Source organism: Eufriesea mexicana, unplaced genomic scaffold (genome assembly GCF_001483705.2).
Source record: "Eufriesea mexicana isolate 0111107269 unplaced genomic scaffold, ASM148370v2 scaffold76, whole genome shotgun sequence".
NCBI lineage: Eukaryota > Metazoa > Arthropoda > Insecta > Hymenoptera > Apidae > Eufriesea > Eufriesea mexicana.
The window spans coordinates 497,038-509,419 of record NW_016908289.1 but is presented as its reverse complement, the minus strand read 5'-3'; the positions used below and the strand labels follow the sequence as shown (position 1 = coordinate 509,419).

Genomic DNA, 12,382 nt, shown 5'->3' with positions numbered 1-12,382 from the left:
CCATCATTAAAAAAAAAAAGAAATAAATGCACATATGTGTGCTAGTATCCCTAAAGAGGTTAAGTAGAGTATAGACGATAGTGGTAAGTAGAACGGTATGATCGAATTTCTCTTTCGGTGAAAGTTAATAATATTTTTGTTTTATTGTGATATTAGGTCTTTGTTGTTCTGAAAATCATTCTAATCTCTTTGATTGATTGGTAATTTTAACATTAATGTCACTTCCCTTGTAATAGAATATGTTTGAAAGGGTTTAAAGTGAAAATTTAACGTACTCTGGGAAACGATTATTAAAATGGCTATAAAATGGCGAAGTTAAACTTCAGATATTGATTAGGATTGGGGTTGATTGTAGAGACCATACGACTATACTCTAACGCCATTTTTTTTTGTTTGCGAATTATTAATTATTCATTACAGATTTTAGAGATTAATTTAATAAACAAATCGAATTGCCAGAATATTACGTTCAGTATTTAGGTTGCAGAAGATAGAAACATACCGCTGTCACTTTGCCACGTTTTAGCCCTCGATTTCAGAATCGTATCTCATGTTTTGCATACTAAACGTAAATTTAGATGGGCTTCTCTATTTTACGTCGTGTTTTCCTCAAGATTCGCTTCATTTACTGCTCATGCACCTATTTACTCACTCTATGACCAGAAACCAATATCAAATTAGCAAGTTCTAAACTAATCCGATATATTCATCCTCACAAACTTCTCTTCCACGAATAACTACCCCACTCCAGTGTAACTGCAGACCGTGTTACCTACATGAACGGTGGACAGAGAAATAAAAGAACGAGAGAGGAAAAGAAAAACATAAACGATTTCTCAGCTTCACGATGGAGACACTTTACTTTCAGGTGCAGTACGACGAATCTGTAGCCCAACTAGAAAACGGGGTAGTACGAATTAAAGGCGCGCTTAAATGATCAGACACGAAGGGCTGGGGAGGGTTGGGAGGTTGGGAGGGCTAGTCTCATGGCTGACAAACTTGCTGACGGGTTTTAATTAGCGACAGGGGAGGAGATTAGACGAAGTCAGGCTTGCAGCCGTGCTGCCGTCACTAATGCATCTTGGAATGGGATTCCCGGGGGCGGGAGAGTGAGACCTCCAGAAGTGACAATTTCAGGAACGATTAGCCGTCACGGTCTGAGTTATGCTCTTACTAAACGGAACACCTCTCTCCCCACGAACGGAACCGTGGCATGCATTTCGTAAAAATAGAATTAGAAGGCCCACGAGTGTGCATATCCATTCCCTCATCCTCTTTTTATCGTTGGTTATAGCGCGAGGGTGGGCGCGAGGAAGAAGAAGAGTGACCGCGGCTGAGGGCGACAAAAAATTAGGCCGGTGATTATAAGCATTAAAAGGAAGGCCCCGATGGATGCTCGTTTATTTTTGGCCCCGTTTAAACCAGGAATTTCGGCTTTCTCTATGGGGTGGGTGACCCACGCGACAGCATAGCCGGCCCCTAGTACGCGCTCTCGTAAATGATATTTAAGTCATTAGCAAGGGTTTATTAAGTCCTTCTTTCTCATCTTTGTTTTCACCTGGTTTTATGCAGCTTTTGGTTAATCACTCGAGACATGAGAAATCTTGTGTCAAGTAACACCTAGACATCATGATAACCGCATATCAAGAATTAATTCTCTAACGATTAATCACTGTCTTTGTAAAATGTCAGCTTTTTATACATAATTTTGGTATATAAAACGATATTTATTATTATTGAACATCATAGACGATTACGAAATTTTTGAACGATTTCTGGGAAATAAACTTATTACTATTAGTGAATGGGAAGATGGAAAAGGTGAACATGAAATGGTATTGAAAAATTATTTTTTGATAAGAAACTATTTCGACAGGGTTTCATATTTTGATTTAATTGTAAATTAAAATAACAAAGAGGGAATTTTTACGTCTTTTCAGAAAGTTTCATGGTAAGAGGCTAATCGTAAAATATATTTTAGGTCGAACTTATAATGACTTGAACCAGTACCCCGTGTTCCCTTGGGTGTTGACTAATTACGAGACCAAGGAGCTCGACCTGAGTCAGCCCAGTAACTATCGTGATTTATCAAAGGTATAAAATATATGTATATTATGTTGTACAGACGATGTTTAGTTTCTGTGATTGTAATTCAGATTTTGGTGCGTTTTTGTAGCCAATTGGGGCGTTGAATCCAAGTAGGAAAGCTTACTTCGAGGAACGCTTCCACAGCTGGGAACACGGCAGTATACCACCGTTCCACTATGGCACTCATTATTCCACAGCTGCTTTTGTTCTGAATTGGATGATACGCGTGGTAAGTTCAATAATTATTTTTAACATAGCTCGAATAACATTGATACTAGATACATGTCTTCTTCAATAATCTCCTTCTTTCTTTTGAGGTTATTATTTTCGATACTACTATACTGTGTCCCGTTGAATCATTGAAATTGTTTCTTAATGTCTAACGAAAGCAGTGAAAATTATTTTGCAAGAAATTCCATTACGAAAAGAAAGGACTACCATTTCACTCCTATTTTAGCTCACACCAGACATAAAATCCAATCTCATAAAGGTCCCGATTAATCCCCCTAATTCGATATTTTGTAAATAGGTCTCAACTCTATACTATCTGTTACAACGTATCAACAAACACCTTTTAAAAGAGAAAGAGAAGAAAAATATACAAAATATTTCAACGAAATCGTAGATTTCCAAATCGTTTATTTCAAAGAGCTGTTCAGTTCGAACCATAAATTTCAACGACGCATTCGGTAGTATCTACACGTTAATTTGGGGGCGTCGGAACGCCCTCTAGTCAACGAAGCACGCCTTCCAGTTAAATATGTGCATTTCTTCTCCGTTGCATTTTCTTAGCTTCCTCTTCACATCCCTCTCTCTCTTTCCACTTCACGGTTTCACGTAAAGCCACATCTATCATCGGTCTATCTTCATTTGATCTTTATCACCTCATCAGCCGTATACATTAATTTCTTCATTACACCGAGTGTATGGCAGAACATAAAACCACAAGTAAGTAACAAAAAGAGGTTTATCGCCGTCTCTAGCATAGTCCGTTGCACATCCAGCAATAGTAACCGCGCATGCGCGCGCGTGACACGCTCAACAGCGATCGAATCTCATGTAAATGACGAAGCTCGACCGGACAAGCATGATTTCCCCGCATTTACATACAAATCGTCAATAAGCGATTTTACTGTTGTTTCACTGGCCAGACGTCATGCTGTTCCCCATAAGGGTATACTGCATCGTAAACAATTTACTGCTTTATAACTGCGCCACTTCTTCACTCTTTGGGCCCGTTTCCACGAGCGCCATAGTCGCTGCATCCGCGAGATAGTTCGTGCTTCAAACTGCTCGTTTTCTTGGATCATTGTAAACGTTCCAGACACAACTTGACGAAAATCTCGTTCGTCGACAGGGCTGTAAATCATGGCCGTATCTTCGACGCCTACGCGTGAAACTCGCCCCGATCACAGGGGGTCCTCTGTTAACATTCATCAGCCTGTCAGTGAAATGGACGACTGACGGTGGACGGATAGGACTTTAAGCGCGAAACCATATAACAAAGTAGCCTCTCAGTGGTCATCCCGAGTGATGGTTTAAGCATTTTTCGTTGCCGCTCGTGAGAAACCCCCAGGCTGCAGCGAGGCGATATAGAGAATTCTATGTTTATTTATTGGGAAATTTTTAGCAACGGAAAATTATGACGATATGCCGAAATTGGTGTATTATATCAGTAGAGTCTCTATAAATGATTGGAAATGGATAAAAATGTCAGTAGGCAAAATTAAATGGCGTCAAATGTTAATTCGATGTGTTTCGGTTCCCTAGGGACCCTAATTTCGATGATTCGAAGACCACTGCTATATTTTTAAATAGAACTGTTCCTTCCTTTTTAATAGACCAGTAGATAAATTTCTTATTTTTTGTACACGAGTATAACTCAATGTCAGAAGATTATAAAGAAAGAAATTATCACTTAATTATATTTCTTATGGTATAATTTCTGATGTTCCAGGAGCCTATGACAACGATGTTCCTGGCGCTCCAAGGCGGGAAATTCGATCATCCAAATCGATTATTCTCCTCAATTGCACTGTCTTGGAAGAATTGTCAACGTGATACTTGCGATGTCAAGGTTCGTTTTATTCCCTACTTTTATAAATTTCACTTACGAGTTTCTAGTCTTTGAAAATGAATTTTTCAATTCATTCGGTAATAAATTCAATTTATTCGTGTTGTCGACAGGAGCTGATTCCGGAGTTCTTCTTCTTGCCAGAAATGCTGGTAAATAGCAATCGGTATCGCTTGGGTAGACAAGAAGATGGCAGTGTAGTCGGAGACGTGGAATTACCTCCATGGGCATCGTCCCCGGAAGAATTTATACGAATTAATCGAATGGTAGGTCACAGAAATGATATTTAGTCAGGGTATACCTTAAATCCCCTTGCATCAATTATTTCTCACATTTTTATTTTATACAGGCTCTCGAGTCAGAGTTCGTGTCTTGTCAATTACACCAATGGATCGATCTGATATTTGGCTACAAACAAAAAGGTAAGGTTCATCGAAATTATGACACGCGTAAAATTAGTCTTGTGACTTCACAAAACAGATAGCCCAAAAAATTTTTCAAGCAAAAATTTTCTTATACCATAAAAATGTAATTAATTATCTTAGCTACCGCTTCACCGGGAATAAAGGCTACATTGATACTGAAAAATTGCTCGAAAAGTCAAAAATACTTATATTTCAACGTTTAAAATATAAAATACGAAATAACAATATTTATAACTGGAAAACTACAAATCCAGTGTAGAAACCACATTGCCACTGCTATAAATACAAGCATTTCGACCGTAAGACTACGGTAGCCGAGTTTATTAGGGGAAAAGGTAAGGTGAAAGAACAACATAATTCAAAGCCTTAAAAAGTCTGAACAAATCCTAGTGGCATTAATCTTTCCGCGTAAAGCTGCCGGCCGAATCGACGCGACATCCGCACAATGGCGCGAGTGGTAAGGCTAGACCGAGTGTTGGGCCACGCGTGGTCGGGTCAAATTAGATTTCCACCGATGGTAATTGCCGGTGGCGCCTCTATATCCGGCGCTTCTCCGAAGCTGCTGACGCCGAGGTAGGCCACGGGTGGCGGCGCTCGCCGCGCGTATGGAAGGAATTAGTTTTTAGTTAGCTTCCTCTCGGTCTTGTCTCAACCAATTAGGCACGTGTGCCGGCCGCGACAATGCATGCCACCCCTAATACGCAACACGTTTACACTTGGTTGCGCGAGAGTACAGTCAACCGGAAATACCGGCCACGAGCAATCGGCTCCAGAGATCGGCTGCGCGAGGACGTATGATTTATTTGCTAGTAAAATTAAAGTTAATGATCGTGGAACGCGAGGGTTGTATTTTAAAACGATCATCGGGTTTATTTAAGATTAAATGACCGATGGATGAAAAGACATGAAGGAGCATCTCAAAAAAGGAAAGAAATAAGAGAAAATATTGAAAAATTCATCGTGTGTGTGCTGAAACACATGTGCAAGTGACCAAAGCGATAACGCCGAATGCGGAATTATAAATGAAAAATTTATAAATAGTCATTTAAGGCATGGTAGGTTCAGTATTAATGCCAGAATTGCCAAGGAAGTCAAAATCATTGGTTTCAGACATTTTGTTCTCATACACGTAAAAAAGTGCAATTGCAGACTTTTATTGATATGGAAAAAGGAATTATGGTTACAGTTTAATTATTATTTAACTAATTGAATAATTTATAGCATCATGCTTTCAGCAATGGAGATTTGATATCATATAGATGACTGATTAGAACTGATTGAACTTAAACGAAGTACTTGATAAATTAAGTCTCATTAGAAATATATGGTTTTGTTTAGCAGATTGAGGATGTTTTATTAAGATAGAGAGCATTCGACGTTTAGAAACTTTGTTAACAATAATTTGTTCCAGGCCCGGAAGCTGTTCGAGCAACAAACGTTTTCTACTATCTAACTTACGAGGGTAACGTGGATTTGGATACGATAACTGATCCAGTTATGAGGGAAGCAATAGAAAATCAAATTCGAAACTTTGGTCAGACACCATCGCAACTTTCAATCGAACCGCACTCCCCGAGAAGCTCGGCGATGCATTTGGTAAACAATGTTCATCTCACAGTATGTTATGCTTTCTTTACTAGTCGAATTAGTGTTTAGTATCTCGTAGATCTGTGTAAGAAGAAGAGTGTGCAATGTATTCGTACGTAATCAGTTTAGAGAAAGAAAACAAGGGGTCTTTTATGTAAGCCCTTGAGAGTATTCTGTTAGCTCTAGAGCAATAGTAATTCATAAGATTAATAGACTAGTTTATAGCTTGACAATTTAGATCTATCATAGTAATTTTATCACACGTCATTCTTACAATTTTTGTCAAGTAATTTTTCACCCCATACTCTTATGTTTCGAAATTAACATTTGATAATTGAGATAAAGTTTTTCTCCAAGAAACATATTCATGTATTATTCGTGTATTATCTAAACTCATCGTTTCTGCTAAAATCATCTACGTTACAAGTAAAAATTATACCCAGTCTAAATGTTTTTCATGAAAGAAAGTATGATAAGATTATGAAATACTTCAGATATACTTAACAGAATACTGAATTCCATCCGTTACATCTCTAACCAAATCACTTTATAATCATTCAGCAACGAGTTATCACGAACTTAACTACAGAAAGGTACAATGCACGCTTTTCTTTCTGTTCAATCGTTCCAAACGAGAAGAGTACCGCGATGTTTGATAAGACATTGCCACCCGTGTTGCAGTCGCCGATGATGTTTTCGAGCATCCCAGACGACATATGCATGACCATCAAGTTCCCATCAAACTCGCCGATCTGTCATATCTCGGCTAACACATACCCCCAGCTACCTTTACCGTCAGTCGTTACAGTCACTACTGGACAGCAATTCGCTGTAAACAGATGGAATACCAACTACGCGGGTATTTGTTTTAATCTCAAATGATTTATCAATTAAACTCGATCAACTTATTAACGTTAAACAATTTGTAGCATTTGTACAATCACCCAGTTACGTGGATACTCCGCAAACGCAAACTCCTAATCAGCCATTGTCTATGGACCCTGTTCTATGTAAGCGAAACGACAAATAGATACAGAAAATGATCAGTGGAAGCGTTTACAATATTAAGATTGCCACAACGATTGTTGCAGCTCAAGCGGCGAATGGTTCGAATCCCACGTTACGACGTCACTTGGGTGACAATTTCAGTCAGAACCTGAAAATACGAAGCAACTGCTTCGTCACCACGGTGGACAGCAGATTCCTGGTCGCATGTGGCTTCTGGGATAATAGCTTCCGCGTATTTTGCACCGAAACTGGTAATAAGATTTGTGAAACGTTTTAGCACGCAGAAGAAATTAAGAGAAATTGGAAGAAGAAGCTTATTATACTATAATCTTTTCTTTGTCTCAGCAAAAATTGTACAAATCGTATTCGGCCATTACGGAGTCGTCACGTGTTTGTCACGCAGCGAATGCAACATCACCTCTGATTGCTACATAGCATCCGGAAGCGCCGATTGCACCGTTCTGTTGTGGCATTGGAATGCCAGGACACAGACAATTATCGGTGAAGGTGAAGCACCTGCACCCAGAGCAACTCTTACAGGGCACGAGCAAACAGTGACGGCTGTCGTTATCTCGGCTGAACTTGGTCTGGTCGTTTCCGCGTCTTATTGTACGTAATTAACGACGTTTCGATATCTCAGCTACTTTAGACCCAGTTTGAGCGTTAGTCATAGCTCAAGAGATCGTTTTTTATATTCTATTCGATACTCGACACGTGTCTGCAGGCTAGGAGTAAGATTGTGATAAGCAATTTCTTGTCCGCAGATGGACCTGTTCTCGTACACACGACTTTCGGCGATCTTCTGAGGTCGCTGGAAGCGCCAAGTGGATTCTCTTCGCCTGAAAATATCGCAATGTCACGGGAAGGGGTTATAGTGGTGAATTACGAACGTGGACATATAGCAGCGTACACTATAAATGGAAAACGGCTGCGCCACGAGTCTCACAAAGATAATCTTCAGGTAATTTATATTATTCCTGAGGTAACTTAATGGGCGAATTCCTTTATCGTCGTAGAAAAATGGATAATTTAGGAGGGTTTAGGATTCGATAAAAAGTGAATTATTTTTGCTCTTCCAGTGTCTACTTCTCAGCAGAGACGGCGAGTATTTAATAACAGGTGGTGACAAACGAATCGTAGAAGTCTGGAGGACGTTTAACCTCGCCCTCCTCTACGCTTTTCCAGCATGTGAAAGTGGCGTGCGTTCTCTGGCACTGTCACATGATCAGAAGTAAGTACGCTAAATATCCTTTGCTCGACGAATAATTCCACACTTGGCAGGGACAGGTATATTTCAAGAACTTTTCCCCACTAATTCCCTGTGTTTCAGGTTTCTTCTGGCTGGTCTGGCCAATGGATCGATGGTGATCTTCCATATCGACTTCTACAGGTGGCACCACGAGTACCAGCAACGGTACTGAGATTGCTTCGCGTACGTCTAGCAAAGTCGAACGAAGCACGAACATAGTTCATCTGTCGTTCGTCTTCCTTGCACAACATCGACAGATTTCTCTCAGTTATGGATGCAACGCAACGGTAACATCCACTCAAAAGTAAATCTCGCAACATCCAACCGTGTGTACAATTTCATTCCGACAGACCTGCGATTCGATCGTAATGTGTCGAATTCAAAGGGAACGCATCGTGCAATAACGCGAGGATTAGGCAAAGTGTTCATCAGCCGTCTCGATGGAGTTTTAAATAAGAAGCAACTTCGAGTGTGATGAACAGTCTGATCTTCGAGTGTTTACAGATAGGAGCAACGAGCAACGACGCTTTCGTAATCGTTTATTACAATCAAGTAGTGGGCGCAGAGGACAGTAGTCGCCGAGCAGCAGGTATACTCATGATATTCAGCGTGTTAGCAATAAAGAAAACAAAATTAATTCGCTTTCTCGCGACTCTGTGGGAGAATATTCGAGTGCTTCCGTGAGATGACGCGTGCGAACCGACGATCATGCGCATGCGCACCAAGGCAGAACGAAGTTTCGAGCCCGGGAGAACTGGCCAAGCTCGAGCGCGCGTTATTTCGCGACTTCGATCGAGATCGATATCTGCCTCGAACCTTCTAGCCATGCAAAAGCCGAGAGAGACAGAAAGAAACGAAGATTTACGAGGGTCACGGACGAAATAAACTGTATCGCTCTCTCTATCACTATCTCCCTCTCTCTCACACACACACACACACACACACACACACACTCTCTCTCTCTTTCTCTCTCTCTCTCTCTCTCTCTCTCGAACCGCTAGTCAATTACGTACACATTATCTGTACGCTTGCGAATACTCGATGGCCGATTCTCTCGACTCACCACGTTCGAGGCGTGTGGCGTAGTGATCTATTCGCGATCGGATCGTCGAAGGTTAGACTCGCGACGAAGAATTTCGCGAGTAATCCCTGTGTGGCATGTCGAGACCGCGTTTCCTCCTTTGGAAGAACTTACGCGTGTCTGTGGCCCCTGACGACACGTTTAGCGCTAGTAACGTCCCGTGTAAATACCATTATCTCTACAGCGTATAAATATACATGAAATATATATATATTCTATACATACACGCATAACTCCGTGCTGTGGTGTCGTGCGAATGAGCGATAGATGATGAAAGAGAATTGTATTTCTGCGCCAATGTTGTAATCGCTGCTCGTGATAATGAGACACTCTTTGGCTAAGCACTTAGTGACTTCAGTTTTACGAGACTTAGGAACGTAAACGACACACACGTACACACGAACACGGTCTCACCTATACAAATTTTCTCCACCAAGTATATCACGTACGTACACCTTACACAGTAAGTACACGTTTGCACAAGAAGGCACTTTCGCAGGGGCAATCGACGCTTTTTTCGCAGGGCCGCGTGTACGCTGGATTGCCCCATCTCGAGAAACACACACTATATATACTATATTCACCATGATCACCATCATCATCCAGCAACACTTCCTATTCCCCGACATTCACGACCTTCGAAAGATATCCTAATTTTTGATCAAAGCCGTCCAGCTTAACTTTTTGCGAGGATATTTCTTGGTATTTTCGCATGCGATGTATAATTAATCTGCAGAGACGAAGAATTATTAATAGGCTTTAAAACGAGCGAGTTTGAATCACGTGGATTTACCCCGATCTCGTTGGCGCCGTTCCCGCCACGAGCGCTGGGATCGGCGTCACTCGTGTGTGAACGTGTCACCCGTGTGACGATTCGAATGGGACAGAAACAGGTTAGGTTTGCTCTTCGCGATGAACCGCGAGCTTAGAGAACGAAAGGGTGGGAGAGAACGTGTAAATGCAGAGACCAGTGAAAATCGGATATATCGAAAAATAGAAGTGAAACTTAGGGACAATTGATCGAGAAATAATGTCACAAATGATCCATGGGACTCTCGTCTACTCGTCGTTTCGCTGTATCACGAATGCTAGTCACTCTTCCTTCGAGGAACACCGGTGTTCACCGTATTGAATCAAAGGAAACGCGTGTGTGCACAGCTTTCATTGTTCCGCGATCGATATCCGGTCGATATTGTCGTTCACATACAATGGCGTAGCAAGCTAGAGATCCGCTTCGGTCCGATGAATCAACGATGATTCTTTTTACACGCACGTTTAGTCATCTTAGGTAAATCTCGATGTGTTTCCCTTCGGTAACGATCAGTAACGCGATATTCAAGTCGGATGGTGTTCGTAGGAGATGGAGCGAGAAGATGGCGGACAAGGGAGACGAAACAATGGAAGACAAAGTGTGTGAGGGCGTGAAAAGACAGCGTGAGAGAGACACAGCGTAAATGAGAATAATTTTGAACGAGAGTTTTGCGGCCACGTCGGTAATCGTTGCTGCGCCACGTTTCGTGAGTCTACGCGTGCAGTCGCGTCCGATAGAATCAGCACTTTAGGGCCGAGACTTAATTTCGCGGCACATTTCGCAGTGGTTAATTTCCGAGTACTTAAAGCTAGGCGAGGACAAATTGATAACGCTCGACGAAAGTTTATCGAAATATATTCCGTACAGTAACGTTTTCCCGAATCATGATACATCGCGAACGTCTCAGGATGCATCTAGTCAGGACACACGACAAGAAGCGTGGCGGGTTGCCGACGGATCCCGAATTCCTTAGATGTCGATAACACTTAAACGAAAAAATCATATTACAGTACTGTCTACGTGGTAGATGTAAAATGTAAGCGTATGGTGCCGTCGTTCTAGCGATCGATCGCTCTTGAGCTTGCGAGAAAAAGGGACAAAGGATGGAAAAGTTGTCACGATGTAACGTTGTAATAACGGTTTATTATAAACGTTTCAGTGTCGGTTCTTGTATCGTGCACCCGGCTCGCCGCCGGTCTCGTTAATCGTACAATTTATACACGCATAGGACAATGTTACGTGTGCAACAACGTGTTTAACAATTATATTATCGCTACTACTCGTTATGGGCGTGCTTATTGCATGATTGTTCGTATCGTTCCGTTTGCATGTCAAGAGAGAATATGTGCATGAGAAAACTTGCTAGCGAAGTAAACAGTGGGCTGTCGGAAAGAAACGGGAATGCTAGGTTAGGTTAGGAACGCGTGAGTGAAAGAGAACGAAAGGAAAGAAGAGAATCAACGTGCACGTTTGCTGTGTGTGTTTGTGCGTGAGAATTGTGTCTGGTGCTTCGGATAATGTTAATTTCCCGCGCACGCGCGAGAGTGGCTCGTCGCGCGTGCAACTGTTCACACATTATACTTAATGTACAGTCCGCGTATTATCGACACCTTATTTTCACTACGATGGAGTTAGGAGGGGTAAAAGGAAGGATAAAAAGTAAGAAAGGGAGAGGAAAGAACGAGTGTGGCGCGTATATTGTTCTCGCTCTAATCTCTGCTTCCCGTTCGTTTGAATTCGAACCTTTTCGCGCTCGAGAAGATGCGGGAAATTTGAACCAGTCTTCCCGAGACGGTTCGAGAAATTCGTCTATATCCGTGATTCGTGAATGCAAATCCAACGTCTTTGTACAAGAACAAACACTATCAACGAGCGTGAAGCAGAGTAATCGGTGAGAATATATCGCGACGAACGAAAGCAAAAGGATAGAAAATGAAAAAAAAAGAAAAAAAATGGAGGCGAGTAAAGGAGAAAAGAGAAAAAAACGAAAAAAAAGAACAAAAAGATTTTAAAAAGAGGAGTTTTTATATTTGTTTATAGGTGTGTGAGAATGCTGTAC

General features: G+C 41.4%; 1 protein-coding gene across 7 annotated transcripts in view; it reads left to right on the top strand.

The window, feature by feature from the left end:
* Positions 1 to 12,286, top strand: part of rg (A kinase anchor protein rugose) — a 130,601-nt gene extending 118,315 nt beyond the window's left edge. For 6 of the 7 annotated variants that reach the window (XM_017910635.1, XM_017910632.1, XM_017910634.1 and 3 more), the window contains 13 exons: positions 1,982 to 2,094; positions 2,177 to 2,317; positions 4,046 to 4,165; positions 4,276 to 4,428; positions 4,512 to 4,584; positions 5,999 to 6,204; positions 6,856 to 7,033; positions 7,104 to 7,184; positions 7,266 to 7,433; positions 7,528 to 7,791; positions 7,947 to 8,143; positions 8,262 to 8,413; positions 8,513 to 12,286. In XM_017910635.1, coding sequence (XP_017766124.1) covers positions 1,982 to 2,094; positions 2,177 to 2,317; positions 4,046 to 4,165; positions 4,276 to 4,428; positions 4,512 to 4,584; positions 5,999 to 6,204; positions 6,856 to 7,033; positions 7,104 to 7,184; positions 7,266 to 7,433; positions 7,528 to 7,791; positions 7,947 to 8,143; positions 8,262 to 8,413; positions 8,513 to 8,603 — 1,937 coding nt within the window. In that variant the 3' untranslated portion in view covers positions 8,604 to 12,286. The remainder of the gene's footprint in view (positions 1 to 1,981; positions 2,095 to 2,176; positions 2,318 to 4,045; positions 4,166 to 4,275; positions 4,429 to 4,511; positions 4,585 to 5,998; positions 6,205 to 6,855; positions 7,034 to 7,103; positions 7,185 to 7,265; positions 7,434 to 7,527; positions 7,792 to 7,946; positions 8,144 to 8,261; positions 8,414 to 8,512) is intronic. The other variant, XM_017910631.1, reaches the window with a different exon arrangement.
* Positions 12,287 to 12,382: the final 96 nt, after the last annotated feature.